Source organism: Oncorhynchus masou, chromosome 33, assembly GCF_036934945.1.
Source record: "Oncorhynchus masou masou isolate Uvic2021 chromosome 33, UVic_Omas_1.1, whole genome shotgun sequence".
Lineage (NCBI taxonomy): Eukaryota > Metazoa > Chordata > Actinopteri > Salmoniformes > Salmonidae > Oncorhynchus > Oncorhynchus masou.
The window spans coordinates 6,498,733-6,523,691 of NC_088244.1; the positions used below are offsets into that span (position 1 = coordinate 6,498,733).

At 34.8% G+C, this 24,959-nt stretch overlaps 1 protein-coding gene across 1 annotated transcript in view; it reads left to right on the forward strand.

The window, feature by feature from the left end:
• Window positions 1–378: 378 nt before the first annotated feature.
• The window catches only part of LOC135527739 (adenosine receptor A1-like), a 29,763-nt gene continuing 5,182 nt past the window's right edge, over window positions 379–24,959 (forward strand). The window contains exons 1-3 of the mRNA XM_064956271.1: window positions 379–1,862; window positions 6,087–6,197; window positions 8,719–8,821. Coding sequence (XP_064812343.1) covers window positions 1,522–1,862; window positions 6,087–6,197; window positions 8,719–8,821 — 555 coding nt within the window. The 5' untranslated portion in view covers window positions 379–1,521. The remainder of the gene's footprint in view (window positions 1,863–6,086; window positions 6,198–8,718; window positions 8,822–24,959) is intronic.

Below are 24,959 nucleotides of genomic sequence, written 5' to 3' on the forward strand. Positions count from 1 at the left end.
TTGCTCATCCATATATTTATATGCACATTTTGTTATTCCATTCCTTTACTTAGATTTGTGTGTATTAGGTAGTTGTTGTGGAATTGTTAGATATTACTGCACTGTCGGAAATTAAGCACAAGCATTTCGCTACACTCGCAATAACATCTGCTAACCACGTAATTTGATTGATGTTAGTTGGACTGCAGTCTACTGCATAACATCCTCTTTTATTTGTTTTTATCTCGTCCATTGTCTCCCATTCGAAATCTCCTTTCAGAGGGATTTGATTTGATTTGAACCACTCACACCCTTGTCACAACAGAGTAATCAACGAGCGCTGCCTGAGACACCCGTTGATTGTGAGTAACGTTTTCACAATCGAATTGACACCGGGACAGTACGAGGTGGGAGGGAGAATAATTAAACCCCAAATAAATAGTCTAGGGTATCCTCGGAGAAAACCTACTAGATAAATCAAAGAGTGAGTTCAATCGCCATTCGCCCGTTGGCACAAAGAGAGAGACATCTATGGGACGGCCACGGCAGCACAGTACAATTCTCCTTCATTTCTCTATACATTGGAAGAAACAAGAGGGACGCAACTTGCAATGGCAGAGTTGGAATTATGGCAATGACCAATAGTTTGAAATCAGAGAATAGCCTCATGAAACCGGAAAGTGAAATCAGAGAATAGATTAATGAAACAGAGAAGGTTCAAATCAGAGAATAGCATAATGACACGAAGAAGGCGAAATCAGAGCGTGTGGGACCAAAACAAAGAAGATATTATATTTTAGGTCACGCATTGCTTTGACTCTCAAAGCACAACGGGAAAGAGCACGGCGCACGGGCACGGGCACCGGGATTGCAGTTGAGCATTTGATTTGAGCTGCCGCCTTGCACAACATGGAGAGAAAGAAACCTCTTCCCACTGGGCACAGATGTCAATTCAATGTCTATTCCAAGTTGGTTCAAAGTCATTTCATTGCGTGGTAACAACGTTGATTCAACCAGTGTGTGCTCAGTGTTCGTACTTCGTCCACAAAATACTTTCCAGGGCGATTTTTCTTCTTCTTGAAGTGGAAGATGATGAAGTGACTACCTGGGGGTAAATAATAAACAATACTCGGCGGCCAGGTCCCTTCCCCGAGCGCAGGTGGATCCAGCTAAGCGGTGGAACAGGGTTTTTGGACGAGGACAGTAGCAACAACGCACCACAATAACCTCTGAACTACCAGTCTGCTACACCGTCAAAAGAATAGGCCTAGCCATTCATTCCTAGATCTGCTTCTTGGTGTCCATATGATGCTAAATCGCTTCACAAGCTGGATGTGTATCAGAACTTCAGTATGGTGAAAATTGAATAATCCAAGTGATGTGGCCACTGTAGAACGGACATTGAATGGGCGCGCAACGCACAAGTCAATTTGCACTATAGGAGTGTAACCCTAATCAAATGATTATTTTGTTGGCTTTCCAAGCTTGCTTTTGTTGGAATAATACCTAGTCTTCTCATTTGGGCTATAATAGGCTGTAAGGATGTCTGAAGCACTCGCCCCAGCCCAGGCGCTCTACATCGGCATGGAGGTGGTGATTGCCGTTTTCTCCGTCCTGGGTAATGTGATGGTGGTCTGGGCGGTGAAAATTAACAAGTCGTTGAGAGACACAACATTCTGCTTCATTGTTTCTCTGGCCCTGGCGGATATCGCAGTGGGAGCCCTCGTCATCCCCTTGGCGATAACTATCAGCATCGGACTCCAAACTCACTTCTACAGCTGCCTAATGGTCGCGTGCACGGTGCTGGTACTGACGCAAAGTTCCATCCTGGCCCTCCTGGCCATTGCGATTGACCGCTATCTCAGGGTCAAGATTCCAACCAGGTAAACCCAAACCAGCTCATTGTGTCTTCTATGTAAACTGACCATCGCACAGGAGGTTGGTGGCACCTTCATTGGGGAGAACTGGCTCGTGGTAATGACTGGAGTGGAATTAGTGGAATGGTATCAAATTAATCACATGGTTTCCATTCTATTTGCCCTGTTCCAGACATTATTATGAGCCCGTTCTCTCAGGTGCCATCCAGTTATAGGCTATTACATTAGCAGGTGGATAAAAGGCACTACTGAGGATGATGAGGATGAGGATGTAAGGAAAAGGTGAAATGAGGGTGAAGGGAAGAAGGAGGTGATATGGAGGTGATGAAGAGGGTGTAATGATGAGGAGGAGGGGCTGATGAGGAAGAGGAGGTAATGAAGAGGGTGTAGTGATAAGGAGGTGTGGAGGGGGAGGAGGATGAGAAGGAGGTGTGGAGGGGGAGGAGGTGTGGAGAGTGAGGAGGATGTGGGGAGGAGGAGGTAGTGTGGAGGGGGATGGGGAGGTGTGGAGGGGGAAGAGGAGAAGGAGGAGTGGAGGGGGAGGAGAAGGAAAAGAGGAGGTGGAAGAGAAGCAGGTGTGGATGGGGAGATGGAGGTATGGAAGAGGAGAAGGACATGTGAGCTTGCTTATTTATAGCTGCTATACTCAATCACACACACACACACACACGCACACACACACGCACACACACACACACACACACACACACACACACACACACACACACACACACACACACACACACACACACACACACACACACACACACACACTCTCTCTCTCTATCTCACACACATGTTTCCTCTCCTGACATTCATTTATCTGTTTCTTATTTGACTAGGATGTCCTATATCCTATCCTCACTGCCAATACCCTGTAGGCATGGAGAAGGGAGGGACTCTGACATGCTGGTATTGACATGACAGCTTAACACACACACACACACACACACACGCAGTAAGGCAAGCACGCAAACACATGCAAGCACACACCCAAGTACACACACAAACGTGTGAAGACACACACACACTGACAGCTTACCATAGCAGAGCTGATACAAGCAGCTCTAATTAGCTTTTTTTTTGTCCTCGGGAATGCAGTGAAGGAAGGATGAGAAACTAACAAGATGTGTGGATAAAATCACATCTCTGTCTGTCTTACCCTTTCTTCTCTACTGTTACCTTTTGGAGAAAATCACATCTCTGTCTGTCTTAGTCTTCTCTGCTGTCGATGTGCTGCTTTTTGCTGTTCAACTTACAGTATTTGTCCATTTTCTATGGGGCTTACTGAAAGATATTAGAGGAGAATACCATAGAGGATACCGTTGAGGCCAAAACGCATCAGCTTATTTAATTAATAAAAGAGCATGTGTGCATTATAATGTTTTATTTGTTTTTGCAGTACTTTGGGGAGACAGCTTTCTTTTTTGAAAGATGGTTTGTGTTACAGTGGACTGAGTGAGTCTGTTACAGTAACATAAATGACACACCCACTACTGCTGCCATGTTCAGAGTGAAACAAAAGGTTTGGGACTATGCTGCTGAGGAGAAGCAGGAGGAGGCTGAGGAGGAGAGAATGTGGTCCATTTGTTGTAGAATATTGTTAGACAGTGATATACTTGCTTTGAATCCTTTTTTAACGAAGCCACTTTTGACTTGTGAGATAGATTGTGAATGGTTAATTTGTCATAACAGAGAGAGAGAGAGAGAGAGAGAGCTGGAGAGATTGGGAAATTTATCATGAGAATGAGAGCGACAGGGAGCGAGAGTGAGAGAGAGAGAGAGAGAGAGAGAGAAAGAAAGAGAAGGAGAGAGAGAGAGCTAGAGAGAGATTGGGAATTTGTCATGAGAATGAAACAGACAGAGAGAGAGCGAAAGAGAGAGCTAGGGAGAGATTGGGAATTTGTCATGACAATGAGAGACAAAGGGAGAAAGAGAGAGAGAGAGAGAGAGAGAGAGAGAGAGAGAGAGAGAGAGAGAGAGAGAGAGAGAGAGAGAGAGAAAAGGATTGTCTCCTCATGGCAGTAGCATAGCTGAATCTCATTATTTACTGTCTTTGATGTATGTTTCTATCATTAATCCTTCTCAAGTTATCAGTTAGCTCATACGTGCCATCGACCTCTTTCACAACACTTTTAACACTTCTACAGAAAATAACACTTCAAATGAGGCAGTACTATAATTAAACTATTTCCCATTATAAACCAATCAATGATTCCAGAGGAGTTGTTCTATATGACCGAAGGACAAAAAGGAACAATCCATATGAAAAGGAACTGTCCATAATGAACAATTTAGTGTCAATAATGGATTAAAATCAATTTCTGGATTTGTTTTCATCGTTAAACAGTCATCATCATACATGTAATATGCCCTAATAATGCATCAATCTAAATCCGGCCTGTAAAATACACGCAGTCCTATATAGCTTAAGAAAGGGTAGTTGAAATGCCACTCCCACCACCTCTCACTAATCTACATGATATGCACATGGACAGAGTAACGCAAGAGGAAACAATAGGCCGTGTGAATCATTTTCTATGTTTGATAAGAAACTATTTCCATTGTTACTAAACCGTCAGGCTGTTATGGGAGCTATGTGCGTTATCTACACTAGACTGTGTGTGTGTGTGTGTGTGTGTGTGTGTGTGTGTGTGTGTGTGTGTGTGTGTGCGTGTGCGTGTGCGTGAGCGTGAGCGTGAGCGGGTGTGTGCGGGCGTGTGTGCGTGTGCATGTGGGTGTGGGTGTGTGTGTGCGTGTGCGTGTGGGTGTGGGCGTGTGTGTGTGTGTGTGGGGTATACATTAGTACTCTATGTGAATATTGAGATTTAGTAAACATTTTTAAACCATAAATCACTGTCATCGCTTCGAGAGAAAAATAAAACGATTGCAATGGTTGGAGGGAGGAGGTATGAAAGAGAAAGAATATCATCAGTATAGTTCTACATTTTGTAGTTTTCTTTATGTTGAAAAGCTGTCATTTAAAAAATGGGGGGGGGGTGTGAGCACGCACACTACTATGCTTTCCTTGTTTGTGGTGCAGGGAGTTCATGACACAAAGGTGACATTGTGTTTTTATTGTCAATTTTTAATAAGAACCTTTTTTTTTAAGACCAAGTGAGATTCTCACAAACATTTTTTTGTGAATCACACTTTTTCTTGAAGCTATAAGTGTCTGGTGAACCAACTCCATGTGTTATGGTATAGGTGACTAACTCCATGTGTTATGGTATAGGTGACCAACTCCATGTGTTATGGTATAGGTGACTAACTCTGTGTGTTATGGTATAGGTGACTAACTCCCTGTGTTATGGTATAGGTGACTAACTCTGTGTGTTATGGTATAGGTGACTAACTCTATGTGTTATGGTATAGGTGACTAACTCTGTGTGTTATGGTATAGGTGACTAACTCTATGTGTTATGGTATAGGTGACTAACTCTGTGTGTTATGGTATAGGTGACTAACTCTATGTGTTATGGTATAGGTGACCAACTCCATGTGTTATGGTATAGGTGACTAACTCTGTGTGTTATGGTATAGGTGACTAACTCTATGTGTTATGGTATAGGTGACTAACTCTGTGTGTTATGGTATAGGTGACTAACTCCCTGTGTTATGGTATAGGTGACTAACTCTATGTGTTATGGTATAGGTGACTAACTCCTTGTGTTATGGTATAGGTGACTAACTCCCTGTGTTATGGTATAGGTGACTAACTCCTTGTGTTATGGTATAGGTGACCAACTCCATGTGTTATGGTATAGGTGACTAACTCCATGTGTTATGGTATAGGTGACCAACTCCATGTGTTATGGTATAGGTGACTAACTCCGTGTGTTATGGTATAGGTGACTAACTCCCTGTGTTATGGTATAGGTGACTAACTCCTTGTGTTATGGTATAGGTGACTAACTCCTTGTATTATGGTATAGGTGACTAACTCCTTGTGTTATGGTATAGGTGACTAACTCCTTGTGTTATGGTATAGGTGACTAACTCCATGTGTTATGGTATAGGTGACAAACTCCATGTGTTATGGTATAGGTGACTAACTCCTTGTGTTATGGTATAGGTGACTAACTCCATGTGTTATGGTATAGGTGACTAACTCCTTGTGTTATGATATAGGTGACTAACTCCTTGTGTTATGGTATAGGTGACTAACTCCTTGTGTTATGATATAGGTGACTAACTCCCTAACCGCCTGGTTTGTCTCTATCTCTACAGCTATAAACGTGTGGTGACAAAGCAGCGAGCGGCCGTGGCGGTGGTGGTGTGTTGGACTGTGGCCTTCATCGTGGGCTTGACCCCCATGCTGGGCTGGAACAACCTCTGGAGGTAGATAGCTATGTATTTTAAATTAGTTGCTTCCTATTCTCTATATAGTGCACTACTTTTGAACAGGGCCCCATAGGGTTGCCCCATAGGGTTGTCGTTTCAGGCTCCCCAATTGTCCTTTCAATCATGTATTTATAAACAATTAATCTATTCTAGTTCTGCTATTGATACTCTGTATCTATAATCTACCCAATTCAAAGTAAATAACACCTCTCTCTATCTCACTCTCCCCCCTCCCCCGTACCCTCTCATTTCAATTCAAGGGCTTTATTGGCATGGGAAACATATGGTAACATTGCCAAAGCAAGTGAAATAGATAATAAACAGAAGTGAAATAAACAATCAAAATAAACAGTAAACATTACACTCACAGAAATTCCAAAAGAATAAAGACATTTCAAATGTCATATTATGTATATATACAGTGTTGTAACAATGTGCAAATAGTGAAAGTACAAAAGGGAAAATAAATAAACATAAATATGGGTTATATTTACAATGATGTTTGTTATTCACTGGTTGCCCTTTTCTTGTGGCAACAGGTCACATATATTGCTGCTGTGATGGCATTGTGGTATTTCACCCAGTAGATTATCAAAATTGGGTTTGTTTTCGAATTCTTTGTGGATTTGTGTAATCTGAGTGAAATAAGTGTCTCTAATATTGTCATACAAGGCTATGCTCACTGAGTCTGTACATAGTCAAAGCTTTCCTTAAGTTTGGGTCAGTCACAGTGGTCAGGTATTCTGTCACAGTGTAATCTCTGTTTAGGGCCAAGTAGCATCCTAGTTTGCTAAAAAAAGTTAATTCTTTCCAATGTGTCAAGTAATTATCTTTTTGTTGTCTCATGATTTGGTTGGTTCTAATTATGTTGCTGTCCTGGGGCGCTGTCTGGACCAGCTTGCTTAGAGGACTTTTCTCCAGGTTTAATTCTCTATAGGGGATGGCTTTGTTATGGAAGGTTTGGGAATCACTTCCTTTTAGGTGGTTGTAGAATTTAACTGCTCTTTTCTGGATTTTGATCATTAGCGGGTATCGGCCTAATTTTACTCTGCATGCATTATTTGGTGTTTTACGTTGTACACAGAGGATATTTTTGCAGAATTCTGCATGCATAGTCTCAATTTGGCGTTTCTCCCATTTTGTGAATTCTTGGTTGATGAGCGGACCCCAGACCTCACAACCATAAAGAGCAATGGATTCTATAACTGATTCAAGTATTTTTAGCCAGATCCCAATTGGTATGTCGAATTTGATGTTCCTTTTGATGGCATCGAAGGCCCCTGTCTTGTCTCAGCTCGTTCACAGCTTTGTGGAAGTTACCTGTGGCGCTGATGTTTAGGCAGAGGTATGTATAGATTTTTTGTTTGCTCTAGGGCAACAGTGTCTAGATGGAATTTGTATTTGTTGTCCTGGCGACTGGACCTTTTTTGGAACACCATTATTTTTGTCTTATTGAGATTTACAGTCAAGGCCCAGGTTTGGCAGAATTTGTGCAGAAGATCTAGGTGCTGCTGTAGGCCATCCTTGGTTGGGGACAGAAGCACCAGATCATCAGCAAACAGTAGACTTCAGATTCTAGTAGGGTGAGGCCGGGTGCTGCAGACTGTTCTTGTGCCCTCACCAATTTGTTGAAGGGGGTGGGGCTTAAGCTGCATCCCTGTCTCACCCCACGGCCTTGTGGCAAGAAATGTGTGTGTTTTTTGCCCATTTTAACCGCACACTGTCAGGATTTGGCCAGGGTTGTTCCGGGTTTTGGTCAGTAGATGTCCCCATTGTGCTTTTTGTCCCTATGTTTTTCCCTTGATCCCCATTATTATTTGCACCTGTGTCTCGTTTTCCCTGATTGTATTTAAACCCTTTGTTTCCCTCAGTTCTGTGCTCTGTGTTTGTATGTTAGCACCCTGCCCTAGTGTTCTGTGTGCTCTTGTCGATTCCGGGTGAAGTTCTTGTGGTATTCTGTTTTTTTTGTTTTTGTTTATTTTTGGTGAGTTTCTTTTGAGGTCTTTTTGTGTTTTTCCTACCACCTTTTGGATTTGCCATTTTTTGTATTTTAGGATTTTTTCTTTATTAAATACACCGTCTTAAGTACTGCTGTGTCTGCCTCATCTTCTGGGTTCTGCTGTCTATTCGTGGCTCAGTTGGTTAAGTGACTGTTTCTCACTCCGGAGACCCAGGTTCAAAACCGGGTCCTGACACACACTTGTTGTTTGTGTACATGGATTTTATAGTGTCGTATAATTTTCCCCAACACCACTTTCCATCAATTTGTATAGCAGACCTCCATGCCAAATTGAGTCAAAGTTATTTTTTAAATCAACAAAGCATGTGAATACTTTGCCTTTGTTTTGCTTTGTTTGTTTGTCAATTAAGGTGTGCAGGGTGAATACGTGGTCTGACGTACTGTAGTTTGGTAAAAAGCCAATTTGACATTTGCTCAGTACATTGTTTTCACTGAGGAAATGTACGAGTCTGCTGTTCACCCCCTCTCTATCCCCCCATTTTGTCTTCCTCCCTACAGGCTGCAGCAGAACGGTTCCCTGAACGAGGATCTCATTATCACTTGTCAATTTGAGAACGTAATCAGCATGGACTATATGGTCTACTTCAACTTCTTCGGCTGGGTATTATAACATCTCTCTTTATGTCGTATATCAGCTGGGTATTATAACATCTCTCTTTATGTAGTATATCAGCTGGGTATTATAACATCTCTCTTTATGTCGTATATCAGCTGGGTATTATAACATCTCTATATATATGTAGTATATCAGCTGGGTATTATAACATCTCTCTTTATGTAGTATATCAGCTGGGTATTATAACATCTCTCTTTATGTAGTATATCAGCTGGGTATTATAACATCTCTCTATATGTAGTATATCAGCTGGGTATTATAACATCTCTATATGTAGTATATCAGCTGGGTATTATAACATCTCTATATATATGTAGTATATCAGCTGGGTATTATAACATCTCTCTATATGTAGTATATCAGCTGGGTATTATAACATCTCTCTTTATGTAGTATATCAGCTGGGTATTATAACATCTCTATATGTAGTATATCAGCTGGGTATTATAACATCTCTCTTTATGTAGTATATCAGCTGGGTATTATAACATCTCTCTTTATGTAGTATATCAGCTGGGTATTATAACATCTCTCTTTATGTAGTATATCAGCTGGGTATTATAACATCTCTCTTTATGTAGTATATCAGCTGGGTATTATAACATCTCTATATATATGTAGTATATCAGCTGGGTATTATAACATCTCTCTATATGTAGTATATCAGCTGGGTATTATAACATCTCTCTTTATGTAGTATATCAGCTGGGTATTATAACATCTCTATATGTAGTATATCAGCTGGGTATTATAACATCTCTCTTTATGTAGTATATCAGCTGGGTATTATAACATCTCTATATGTAGTATATCAGCTGGGTATTATAACATCTCTATATGTAGTATATCAGCTGGGTAGTATAACATCTCTCTATATGTAGTATATCAGCTGGGTATTATAACATCTCTCTATATGTAGTATATCAGCTGGGTATTATAACATCTCTCTATATGTAGTATATCAGCTGGGTATTATAACATCTCTCTTTATGTAGTATATCAGCTGGGTATTATAACATCTCTATATGTAGTATATCAGCTGGGTATTATAACATCTCTCTTTATGTAGTTTATCAGCTGGGTATTATAACATCTCTATATATATGTAGTATATCAGCTGGGTATTATAACATCTCTCTTTATATAGTATATCAGCTGGGTATTATAACATCTCTATATATATGTAGTATATCAGCTGGGTATTATAACATCTCTCTATGTAGTATATCAGCTGGGTATTATAACATCTCTCTATATGTAGTATATCAGCTGGGTATTATAACATCTCTCTTTATGTAGTATATCAGCTGGGTATTATAACATCTCTATATATATGTAGTATATCAGCTGATTATTATAACATCTCTCTATATATATATCAGTATATCATCTCTCTATATGCTGGGTATTATAACATCTCTCTATATGTAGTATATCAGCTGGGTATTATAACATCTCTTTATGTAGTATATCAGCTGGGTATTATAACATCTCTTTATGTAGTATATCAGCTGGGTATTATAACATCTCTTTATGTAGTATATCAGCTGGGTATTATAACATCTCTTTATGTAGTATATCAGCTGGGTATTATAACATCTCTCTATATGTAGTATATCAGCTGGGTATTATAACATCTCTATACATGTAGTATATCAGCTGGGTATTATAACATCTCTATATATGTAGTATATCATCATCTCTTTTATGTAGTATATCAGCTGGGTATTATAACATCTCTATATATATGTAGTATATCAGCTGATTATTATAACATCTCTATATATATGTAGTATATCAGCTGGGTATTATAACATCTCTATATGTAGTATATCAGCTGGGTATTATAACATCTCTCTATATGTAGTATATCAGCTGGGTATTATAACATCTCTCTATATGCAGTATATCAGCTGGGTATTATAACATCTCTCTATATGTAGTATATCAGCTGGGTATTATAACATCTCTATATGTAGTATATCAGCTGGGTATTATAACATCTCTCTATATGTAGTATATCAGCTGGGTATTATAACATCTCTATATGTAGTATATCAGCTGGGTATTATAACATCTCTCTATATGTAGTATATCAGCTGGGTATTATAACATCTCTCTTTATGTAGTATATCAGCTGGGTATTATAACATCTCTATATGTAGTATATCAGCTGGGTATTATAACATCTCTCTTTATGTAGTATATCAGCTGGGTATTATAACATCTCTATATGTAGTATATCAGCTGGGTATTATAACATCTCTTTATGTAGTATATCAGCTGGGTATTATAACATCTCTATATATATGTAGTATATCAGCTGGGTATTATAACATCTCTCTTTATGTAGTATATCAGCTGGGTATTATAACATCTCTCTTTATGTAGTATATCAGCTGGGTATTATAACATCTCTCTTTATGTAGTATATCAGCTGGGTATTATAACATCTCTCTTTATGTAGTATATCAGCTGGGTATTATAACATCTCTATATATATGTAGTATATCAGCTGGGTATTATAACATCTCTATATATATGTAGTATATCAGCTGGGTATTATAACATCTCTCTTTATGTAGTATATCAGCTGGGTATTATAACATCTCTCTTTATGTAGTATATCAGCTGGGTATTATAACATCTCTCTTTATGTAGTATATCAGCTGGGTATTATAACATCTCTCTTTATGTAGTATATCAGCTGGGTATTATAACATCTCTATATGTAGTATATCAGCTGGGTATTATAACATCTCTATATATATGTAGTATATCAGCTGGGTATTATAACATCTCTCTTTATGTAGTATATCAGCTGGGTATTATAACATCTCTATATATATGTAGTATATCAGCTGGGTATTATAACATCTCTATATGTAGTATATCAGCTGGGTATTATAACATCTCTCTATATGTAGTATATCAGCTGGGTATTATAACATCTCTATATGTAGTATATCAGCTGGGTATTATAACATCTCTATATGTAGTATATCAGCTGGTTATTATAACATCTCTCTATATGTAGTATATCAGCTGGGTATTATAACATCTCTATATGTAGTATATCAGCTGGGTAGTATAACATCTCTCTTTATGTAGTATATCAGCTGGGTATTATAACATCTCTCTATATGTAGTATATCAGCTGGGTATTATAACATCTCTCTTTATGTAGTATATCAGCTGGGTATTATAACATCTCTATATGTAGTATATCAGCTGGGTATTATAACATCTCTATATATATGTAGTATATCAGCTGGGTATTATAACATCTCTCTTTATGTAGTATATCAGCTGGGTATTATAACATCTCTATATGTAGTATATCAGCTGGGTATTATAACATCTCTCTTTATGTAGTATATCAGCTGGGTATTATAACATCTCTATATATGCAGTATATCAGCTGGGTATTATAACATCTCTCTTTATGTAGTATATCAGCTGGGTATTATAACATCTCTATATATATGTAGTATATCAGCTGGGTATTATAACATCTCTCTATATGTAGTATATCAGCTGGGTATTATAACATCTCTCTATATGTAGTATATCAGCTGGGTATTATAACATCTCTCTATATGTAGTATATCAGCTGGGTATTATAACATCTCTCTATATGTAGTATATCAGCTGGGTAGTATAACATCTCTCTTTATGTAGTATATCAGCTGGGTATTATAACATCTCTCTATATGCAGTATATCAGCTGGGTATTATAACATCTCTATATATGCAGTATATCAGCTGGGTATTATAACATCTCTCTTTATGTAGTATATCAGCTGGGTATTATAACATCTCTATATATATGTAGTATATCAGCTGGGTATTATAACATCTCTATATATGTCGTATATCAGCTGGGTATTATAACATCTCTCTATATGTAGTATATCAGCTGGGTATTATAACATCTCTATATGTAGTATATCAGCTGGGTAGTATAACATCTCTTTATGTAGTATATCAGCTGGGTATTATAACATCTCTATATATATGTAGTATATCAGCTGGGTATTATAACATCTCTCTTTATGTAGTATATCAGCTGGGTAGTATAACATCTCTTTATGTAGTATATCAGCTGGGTATTATAACATCTCTCTATATGTAGTATATCAGCTGGGTATTATAACATCTCTCTTTATGTAGTATATCAGCTGGGTATTATAACATCTCTCTATATGTAGTATATCAGCTGGGTATTATAACATCTCTATATGTAGTATATCAGCTGGGTATTATAACATCTCTATATGTAGTATATCAGCTGGGTATTATAACATCTCTTTATGTAGTATATCAGCTGGGTATTATAACATCTCTATATATATGTAGTATATCAGCTGGGTATTATAACATCTCTATATATATGTAGTATATCAGCTGATTATTATAACATCTCTATATATATGTAGTATATCAGCTGGGTATTATAACATCTCTCTATATGTAGTATATCAGCTGGGTATTATAACATCTCTATATATATGTAGTATATCAGCTGGGTATTATAACATCTCTCTTTATGTAGTATATCAGCTGGGTATTATAACATCTCTATATATATGTAGTATATCAGCTGGGTATTATAACATCTCTATATGTAGTATATCAGCTGGGTATTATAACATCTCTCTATATGTAGTATATCAGCTGGGTATTATAACATCTCTTTATGTAGTATATCAGCTGGGTATTATAACATCTCTATATGTAGTATATCAGCTGGGTATTATAACATCTCTCTTTATGTAGTATATCAGCTGGGTATTATAACATCTCTCTATATGTAGTATATCAGCTGGGTATTATAACATCTCTATATGTAGTATATCAGCTGGGTAGTATAACATCTCTCTTTATGTAGTATATCAGCTGGGTATTATAACATCTCTCTATATGTAGTATATCAGCTGGGTATTATAACATCTCTCTATATGTAGTATATCAGCTGGGTATTATAACATCTCTCTTTATGTAGTATATCAGCTGGGTATTATAACATCTCTCTATATGTAGTATATCAGCTGGGTATTATAACATCTCTCTATATGTAGTATATCAGCTGGGTAGTATAACATCTCTATATGTAGTATATCATCTGGGTATTATAACATCTCTCTATATGTAGTATATCAGCTGGGTATTATAACATCTCTATATGTAGTATATCAGCTGGGTATTATAACATCTCTCTTTATGTAGTATATCAGCTGGGTATTATAACATCTCTCTATATGTAGTATATCAGCTGGGTATTATAACATCTCTATATATATGTAGTATATCAGCTGGGTATTATAACATCTCTCTTTATGTAGTATATCAGCTGGGTATTATAACATCTCTCTTTATGTAGTATATCAGCTGGGTATTATAACATCTCTCTATATGTAGTATATCAGCTGGGTATTATAACATCTCTCTATATGTAGTATATCAGCTGGGTATTATAACATCTCTCTATATGTAGTATATCAGCTGGGTATTATAACATCTCTTTATGTAGTATATCAGCTGGGTATTATAACATCTCTCTTTATGTAGTATATCAGCTGGGTATTATAACATCTCTATATGTCGTATATCAGCTGGGTATTATAACATCTCTATATATATGTAGTATATCAGCTGGGTATTATAACATCTCTCTTTATGTAGTATATCAGCTGGGTATTATAACATCTCTCTATATGTAGTATATCAGCTGGGTATTATAACATCTCTCTATATGTAGTATATCAGCTGGGTAGTATAACATCTCTATATGTAGTATATCAGCTGGGTATTATAACATCTCTATATGTAGTATATCAGCTGGGTATTATAACATCTCTCTTTATGTAGTATATCAGCTGGGTATTATAACATCTCTCTTTATGTAGTATATCAGCTGGGTATTATAACATCTCTATATGTAGTATATCAGCTGGGTATTATAACATCTCTCTATATGTAGTATATCAGCTGGGTATTATAACATCTCTATATATATGTAGTATATCAGCTGGGTATTATAACATCTCTCTTTATGTAGTATATCAGCTGGGTATTATAACATCTCTCTTTATGTAGTATATCAGCTGGGTATTATAACATCTCTCTTTATGTAGTATATCAGCTGGGTATTATAACATCTCTATATGTAGTATATCAGCTGGGTATTATAACATCTCTATATATATGTAGTATATCAGCTGGGTATTATAACATCTCTCTATATGTAGTATATCAGCTGGGTATTATAACATCTCTCTATATGTAGTATATCAGCTGGGTATTATAACATCTCTATATATGTGGTATATCAGCTGGGTATTATAACATCTCTCTTTATGTAGTATATCAGCTGGGTATTATAACATCTCTCTATATGTAGTATATCAGCTGGGTATTATAACATCTCTCTTTATGTAGTATATCAGCTGGGTATTATAACATCTCTCTTTATGTAGTATATCAGCTGGGTATTATAACATCTCTATATATATGTAGTATATCAGCTGGGTATTATAACATCTCTATATGCAGTATATCAGCTGGGTATTATAACATCTCTCTATATGTAGTATATCAGCTGGGTATTATAACATCTCTCTATATGTAGTATATCAGCTGGGTATTATAACATCTCTCTATATGTAGTATATCAGCTGGGTATTATAACATCTCTCTTTATGTCGTATATCAGCTGGGTGTTATAACATCTCTCTTTATGTAGTATATCAGCTGGGTATTATAACATCTCTATATATATGTAGTATATCATCTGGGTATTATAACATCTCTCTTTATGTAGTATATCAGCTGGGTATTATAACATCTCTATAAATATGTAGTATATCATCTGGGTATTATAACATCTCTCTTTATGTAGTATATCAGCTGGGTGTTATAACATCTCTCTATATGTAGTATATCAGCTGGGTATTATAACATCTCTCTTTATGTAGTATATCAGCTGGGTATTATAACATCTCTCTATATGTAGTATATCAGCTGGGTGTTATAACATCTCTCTATATGTAGTATATCAGCTGGGTATTATAACATCTCTCTTTATGTAGTATATCAGCTGGGTATTATAACATCTCTATATGTAGTATATCAGCTGGGTATTATAACATCTCTATATATGTAGTATATCAGCTGGGTAGTATAACATCTCTATATATGTAGTATATCAGCTGGGTATTATAACATCTCTATATATATGTAGTATATCAGCTGGGTATTATAACATCTCTATATATATGTAGTATATCAGCTGGGTATTATAACATCTCTATATATATGTAGTATATCAGCTGGGTATTATAACATCTCTCTATATGTAGTATATCAGCTGGGTATTATAACATCTCTATATGTAGTATATCAGCTGGGTATTATAACATCTCTATATGTGTAGTATATCAGCTGGGTATTATAACATCTCTCTTTATGTAGTATATCAGCTGGGTATTATAACATCTCTATATGTAGTATATCAGCTGGGTATTATAACATCTCTATATATATGTAGTATATCAGCTGGGTATTATAACATCTCTCTATATGTAGTATATCAGCTGGGTATTATAACATCTCTATATATATGTAGTATATCAGCTGGGTATTATAACATCTCTCTTTATGTAGTATATCAGCTGGGTATTATAACATCTCTATATATATGTAGTATATCAGCTGGGTATTATAACATCTCTCTATATGTAGTATATCAGCTGGGTATTATAACATCTCTATATGTAGTATATCAGCTGGGTATTATAACATCTCTCTTTATGTAGTATATCAGCTGGGTATTATAACATATCTCTTTATGTAGTATATCAGCTGGGTATTATAACATCTCTCTTTATGTCGTATATCAGCTGGGTATTATAACATCTCTATATATATGTAGTATATCAGCTGGGTATTATAACATATCTCTTTATGTAGTATATCAGCTGGGTATTATAACATCTCTCTTTATGTCGTATATCATCTGGGTATTATAACATCTCTATATGTATGTAGTATATCAGCTGGGTATTATAACATCTCTCTTTATGTCGTATATCAGCTGATTATTATAACATCTCTATATATATGTAGTATATCAGCTGGGTATTATAACATCTCTCTATATGTAGTATATCAGCTGGGTATTATAACATCTCTCTTTATGTAGTATATCAGCTGGGTATTATAACATCTCTCTTTATGTAGTATATCAGCTGGGTATTATAACATCTCTATATGTAGTATATCAGCTGGGTATTATAACATCTCTCTATATGTAGTATATCAGCTGGGTATTATAACATCTCTCTTTATGTAGTATATCAGCTGGGTATTATAACATCTCTCTTTATGTCGTATATCAGCTGGGTATTATAACATCTCTCTTTATGTAGTATATCAGCTGGGTATTATAACATCTCTCTTTATGTAGTATATCAGCTGGGTATTATAACATCTCTCTTTATGTCGTATATCATCTGGGTATTATAACATCTCTCTTTATGTAGTATATCATCTGGGTATTATAACATCTCTCTTTATGTAGTATATCAGCTGGGTATTATAACATCTCTCTATATGTAGTATATCAGCTGGGTATTATAACATCTCTATATATATGTAGTATATCAGCTGATTATTATAACATCTCTCTTTATGTAGTATATCAGCTGGGTATTATAACATCTCTATATGTAGTATATCAGCTGGGTATTATAACATCTCTCTTTATGTAGTATATCAGCTGGGTATTATAACATCTCTCTTTATGTAGTATATCAGCTGGGTATTATAACATCTCTCTTTATGTAGTATATCAGCTGGGTATTATAACATCTCTATATGTAGTATATCAGCTGGGTATTATAACATCTCTATATGTAGTATATCAGCTGGGTATTATAACATCTCTCTTTATGTCGTATATCATCTGGGTATTATAACATCTCTCTATATGTAGTATATCAGCTGGGTATTATAACATCTCTCTATATGTAGTATATCAGCTGGGTATTATAACATCTCTCTATATGTAGTATATCAGCTGGGTATTATAACATCTCTATATGTAGTATATCAGCTGGGTATTATAACATCTCTCTATATGTAGTATATCAGCTGGGTATTATAACATATCTCTTTATGTCGTATATCAGCTGGGTATTATAACATCTCTCTATATGTAGTATATCAGCTGGGTATTATAACATCTCTCTATATGTAGTATATCAGCTGGGTATTATAACATCTCTCTTTATGTAGTATATCAGCTGGGTATTATAACATCTCTCTTTATGTAGTATATCAGCTGGGTATTATAACATCTCTATATGTAGTATATCAGCTGGGTATTATAACATCTCTATATATATGTAGTATATCAGCTGGGTATTATAACATCTCTATATATATGTAGTATATCAGCTGGGTATTATAACATCTCTATATATATGTAGTATATCAGCTGGGTATTATAACATCTCTATATATATGTAGTATATCAGCTGGGTATTATAACATCTCTATATATATGTAGTATATCAGCTGGGTATTATAACATCTCTCTATATGTAGTATATCAGCTGGGTATTATAACATCTCTATATGTAGTATATCAGCTGGGTATTATAACATCTCTATATGTGTAGTATATCAGCTGGGTATTATAACATCTCTTTATGTAGTATATCAGCTGGGTATTATAACATCTCTATATGTAGTATATCAGCTTGGTATTATAACATCTCTATATATATGTAGTATATCAGCTGGGTATTATAACATCTCTCTATATGTAGTATATCAGCTGGGTATTATAACATCTCTATATATATGTAGTATATCAGCTGGGTATTATAACATCTCTCTTTATGTAGTATATCAGCTGGGTATTATAACATCTCTATATATATGTAGTATATCAGCTGGGTATTATAACATCTCTCTATATGTAGTATATCAGCTGGGTATTATAACATCTCTATATGTAGTATATCAGCTGGGTATTATAACATCTCTTTATGTAGTATATCAGCTGGGTATTATAACATATCTCTTTATGTAGTATATCAGCTGGGTATTATAACATCTCTTTTATGTCGTATATCAGCTGGGTATTATAACATCTCTATATATATGTAGTATATCAGCTGGGTATTATAACATATCTCTTTATGTAGTATATCAGCTGGGTATTATAACATCTCTCTTTATGTCGTATATCATCTGGGTATTATAACATCTCTATATGTATGTAGTATATCAGCTGGGTATTATAACATCTCTCTTTATGTCGTATATCAGCTGATTATTATAACATCTCTATATATATGTAGTATATCAGCTGGGTATTATAACATCTCTCTATATGTAGTATATCAGCTGGGTATTATAACATCTCTCTTTATGTAGTATATCAGCTGGGTATTATAACATCTCTCTTTATGTAGTATATCAGCTGGGTATTATAACATCTCTATATGTAGTATATCAGCTGGGTATTATAACATCTCTCTATATGTAGTATATCAGCTGGGTATTATAACATCTCTCTTTATGTAGTATATCAGCTGGGTATTATAACATCTCTCTTTATGTCGTATATCAGCTGGGTATTATAACATCTCTCTTTATGTAGTATATCAGCTGGGTATTATAACATCTCTCTTTATGTAGTATATCAGCTGGGTATTATAACATCTCTCTTTATGTCGTATATCATCTGGGTATTATAACATCTCTCTTTATGTAGTATATCATCTGGGTATTATAACATCTCTCTTTATGTAGTATATCAGCTGGGTATTATAACATCTCTCTATATGTAGTATATCAGCTGGGTATTATAACATCTCTATATATATGTAGTATATCAGCTGATTATTATAACATCTCTTTATGTAGTATATCAGCTGGGTATTATAACATCTCTATATGTAGTATATCAGCTGGGTATTATAACATCTCTCTTTATGTAGTATATCAGCTGGGTATTATAACATCTCTCTTTATGTAGTATATCAGCTGGGTATTATAACATCTCTCTTTATGTAGTATATCAGCTGGGTATTATAACATCTCTATATGTAGTATATCAGCTGGGTATTATAACATCTCTATATGTAGTATATCAGCTGGGTATTATAACATCTCTCTTTATGTCGTATATCATCTGGGTATTATAACATCTCTCTATATGTAGTATATCAGCTGGGTATTATAACATCTCTCTATATGTAGTATATCAGCTGGGTATTATAACATCTCTCTATATGTAGTATATCAGCTGGGTATTATAACATCTCTCTATATGTAGTATATCAGCTGGGTATTATAACATCTCTCTATATGTAGTATATCAGCTGGGTATTATAACATATCTCTTTATGTCGTATATCAGCTGGGTATTATAACATCTCTCTATATGTAGTATATCAGCTGGGTATTATAACATCTCTCTATATGTAGTATATCAGCTGGGTATTATAACATCTCTCTTTATGTAGTATATCAGCTGGGTATTATAACATCTCTCTTTATGTAGTATATCAGCTGGGTATTATAACATCTCTATATGTAGTATATCAGCTGGGTATTATAACATCTCTATATATATGTAGTATATCAGCTGGGTATTATAACATCTCTATATATATGTAGTATATCAGCTGGGGATTATAACATCTCTCTTTATGTCGTATATCAGCTGGGTATTATAACATCTCTCTATATGTAGTATATCAGCTGGGTATTATAACATCTCTCTATATGTAGTATATCAGCTGGGTATTATAACATCTCTCTTTATGTCGTATATCAGCTGGGTATTATAACATATCTCTTTATGTAGTATATCAGCTGGGTATTATAACATCTCTCTTTATGTAGTATATCAGCTGGGTATTATAACATCTCTCTTTATGTAGTATATCAGCTGGGTATTATAACATCTCTATATATATGTAGTATATCAGCTGGGTATTATAACATCTCTCTTTATGTCGTATATCAGCTGGGTATTATAACATATCTCTTTATGTAGTATATCAGCTGGGTATTATAACATCTCTCTTTATGTAGTATATCAGCTGGGTAGTATAACATCTCTCTATATGTAGTATATCAGCTGGGTGTTATAACATCTCTCTTTATGTAGTATATCATCTGGGTATTATAACATCTCTATATGTAGTATATCAGCTGGGTGTTATAACATCTCTCTTATGTAGTATATCATCTGGGTATTATAACATCTCTCTTTATGTAGTATATCAGCTGGGTATTATAACATCTCTCTTTATGTAGTATATCAGCTGGGTATTATAACATCTCTCTTTATGTAGTATATCAGCTGGGTATTATAACATCTCTCTATATGTAGTATATCAGCTGGGTGTTATAACATCTCTCTTTATGTAGTATATCATCTGGGTATTATAACATCTCTATATGTAGTATATCAGCTGGGTATTATAACATCTCTCTATATGTAGTATATCAGCTGGGTATTATAACATCTCTATATATATGTAGTATATCAGCTGGGTGTTATAACATCTCTCTTTATGTAGTATATCAGTTGGGTATTATAACATCTCTATATGCAGTATATCAGCTGGGTATTATAACATCTCTCTTTATGTAGTATATCAGCTGGGTATTATAACATCTCTCTTTATGTAGTATATCAGCTGGGTATTATAACATCTCTATATGTAGTATATCAGCTGGGTATTATAACATCTCTATATGTAGTATATCAGTTGGGTATTATAACATCTCTATATGCAGTATATCAGTTGGGTATTATAACATCTCTATATGTAGTATATCAGCTGATTATTATAACATCTCTCTTTATGTAGTATATCAGCTGGGTATTATAACATCTCTCTATATGTAGTATATCAGCTCGGTATTATAACATCTCTATATATGTAGTATATCAGCTGGGTATTATAACATCTCTCTTTATGTAGTATATCAGCTGGGTATTATAACATCTCTATATGTAGTATATCAGCTGGGTATTATAACATCTCTATATATATGTAGTATATCAGCTGGGTATTATAACATCTCTCTTTATGTAGTATATCAGCTGGGTATTATAACATCTCTCTATATGTAGTATATCAGCTGGGTATTATAACATCTCTCTATATGTAGTATATCAGCTGGGTATTATAACATCTCTCTATATGTAGTATATCAGCTGGGTATTATAACATCTCTCTTTATGTAGTATATCAGCTGGGTATTATAACATCTCTCTTTATGTAGTATATCAGCTGGGTATTATAACATCTCTATATGTAGTATATCAGCTGGGTATTATAACATCTCTCTATATGTAGTATATCAGCTGGGTATTATAACATCTCTATATGTAGTATATCAGCTGGGTATTATAACATCTCTCTTTATGTAGTATATCAGCTGGGTATTATAACATCTCTCTTTATGTAGTATATCAGCTGGGTATTATAACATCTCTATATGTAGTATATCAGCTGGGTATTATAACATCTCTCTATATGTAGTATATCAGCTGGGTATTATAACATCTCTCTATATGTAGTATATCAGCTGGGTATTATAACATCTCTCTATATGTAGTATATCAGCTGGGTATTATAACATCTCTATATGTAGTATATCAGCTGGGTATTATAACATCTCTATATATATGTAGTATATCAGCTGGGTATTATAACATCTCTCTATATGTAGTATATCAGCTGGGTATTATAACATCTCTATATATATGTAGTATATCAGCTGGGTATTATAACATCTCTCTTTATGTCGTATATCAGCTGGGTATTATAACATCTCTCTATATGTAGTATATCAGCTGGGTATTATAACATCTCTATATGTAGTATATCAGCTGGGTATTATAACATCTCTCTTTATGTAGTATATCAGCTGGGTATTATAACATCTCTCTATATGTAATATATCAGCTGGGTATTATAACATCTCTATATATGTAGTATATCAGCTGGGTATTATAACATCTCTCTTTATGTAGTATATCAGCTGGGTATTATAACATCTCTATATATATGTAGTATATCAGCTGGGTATTATAACATCTCTCTTTATGTAGTATATCAGCTGGGTATTATAACATCTCTCTTTATGTAGTATATCAGCTGGGTATTATAACATCTCTCTTTATGTAGTATATCAGCTGGGTATTATAACATCTCTATATGTAGTATATCAGCTGGGTATTATAACATCTCTTTATGTAGTATATCAGCTGGGTATTATAACATCTCTCTTTATGTAGTATATCAGCTGGGTATTATAACATCTCTATATGTAGTATATCAGCTGGGTATTATAACATCTCTATATATATGTAGTATATCAGCTGGGTATTATAACATCTCTCTATATGCAGTATATCAGCTGGGTATTATAACATCTCTCTATATGTAGTATATCAGCTGGGTATTATAACATCTCTATATGTAGTATATCAGCTGGGTATTATAACATCTCTCTATATGTAGTATATCAGCTGGGTAGTATAACATCTCTATATATGTAGTATATCAGCTGGGTATTATAACATCTCTATATGTAGTATATCAGCTGGGTATTATAACATCTCTATATGTAGTATATCAGCTGGGTATTATAACATCTCTATATATGTAGTATATCAGCTGGGTATTATAACATCTCTCTATATGTAGTATATCAGCTGGGTATTATAACATCTCTATATGTAGTATATCAGCTGGGTATTATAACATCTCTCTATATGTAGTATATCAGCTGGGTATTATAACATCTCTATATGTAGTATATCAGCTGGGTATTATAACATCTCTATATGTAGTATATCAGCTGGGTATTATAACATCTCTATATGTAGTATATCAGCTGGGTATTATAACATCTCTATATATATGTAGTATATCAGCTGGGTATTATAACATCTCTATATATATGTAGTATATCAGCTGGGGATTATAACATCTCTCTTTATGTCGTATATCAGCTGGGTATTATAACATCTCTCTATATGTAGTATATCAGCTGGGTATTATAACATCTCTCTATATGTAGTATATCAGCTGGGTATTATAACATATCTCTTTATGTAGTATATCAGCTGGGTATTATAACATCTCTCTTTATGTAGTATATCAGCTGGGTATTATAACATCTCTCTTTATGTAGTATATCAGCTGGGTATTATAACATCTCTCTTTATGTAGTATATCAGCTGGGTATTATAACATCTCTCTTTATGTAGTATATCAGCTGGGTATTATAACATCTCTATATATATGTAGTATATCAGCTGGGTATTATAACATCTCTCTTTATGTAGTATATCAGCTGGGTAGTATAACATCTCTCTATATGTAGTATATCAGCTGGGTGTTATAACATCTCTCTTTATGTAGTATATCATCTGGGTATTATAACATCTCTATATGTAGTATATCAGCTGGGTGTTATAACATCTCTCTTTATGTAGTATATCATCTGGGTATTATAACATCTCTCTTTATGTAGTATATCAGCTGGGTATTATAACATCTCTCTTTATGTAGTATATCAGCTGGGTATTATAACATCTCTCTTTATGTAGTATATCAGCTGGGTATTATAACATCTCTCTATATGTAGTATATCAGCTGGGTGTTATAACATCTCTCTTTATGTAGTATATCATCTGGGTATTATAACATCTCTATATGTAGTATATCAGCTGGGTATTATAACATCTCTCTATATGTAGTATATCAGCTGGGTATTATAACATCTCTATATATATGTAGTATATCAGCTGGGTGTTATAACATCTCTCTTTATGTAGTATATCAGTTGGGTATTATAACATCTCTATATGCAGTATATCAGCTGGGTATTATAACATCTCTCTTTATGTAGTATATCAGCTGGGTATTATAACATCTCTCTTTATGTAGTATATCAGCTGGGTATTATAACATCTCTATATGTAGTATATCAGCTGGGTATTATAACATCTCTATATGTAGTATATCAGTTGGGTATTATAACATCTCTATATGCAGTATATCAGTTGGGTATTATA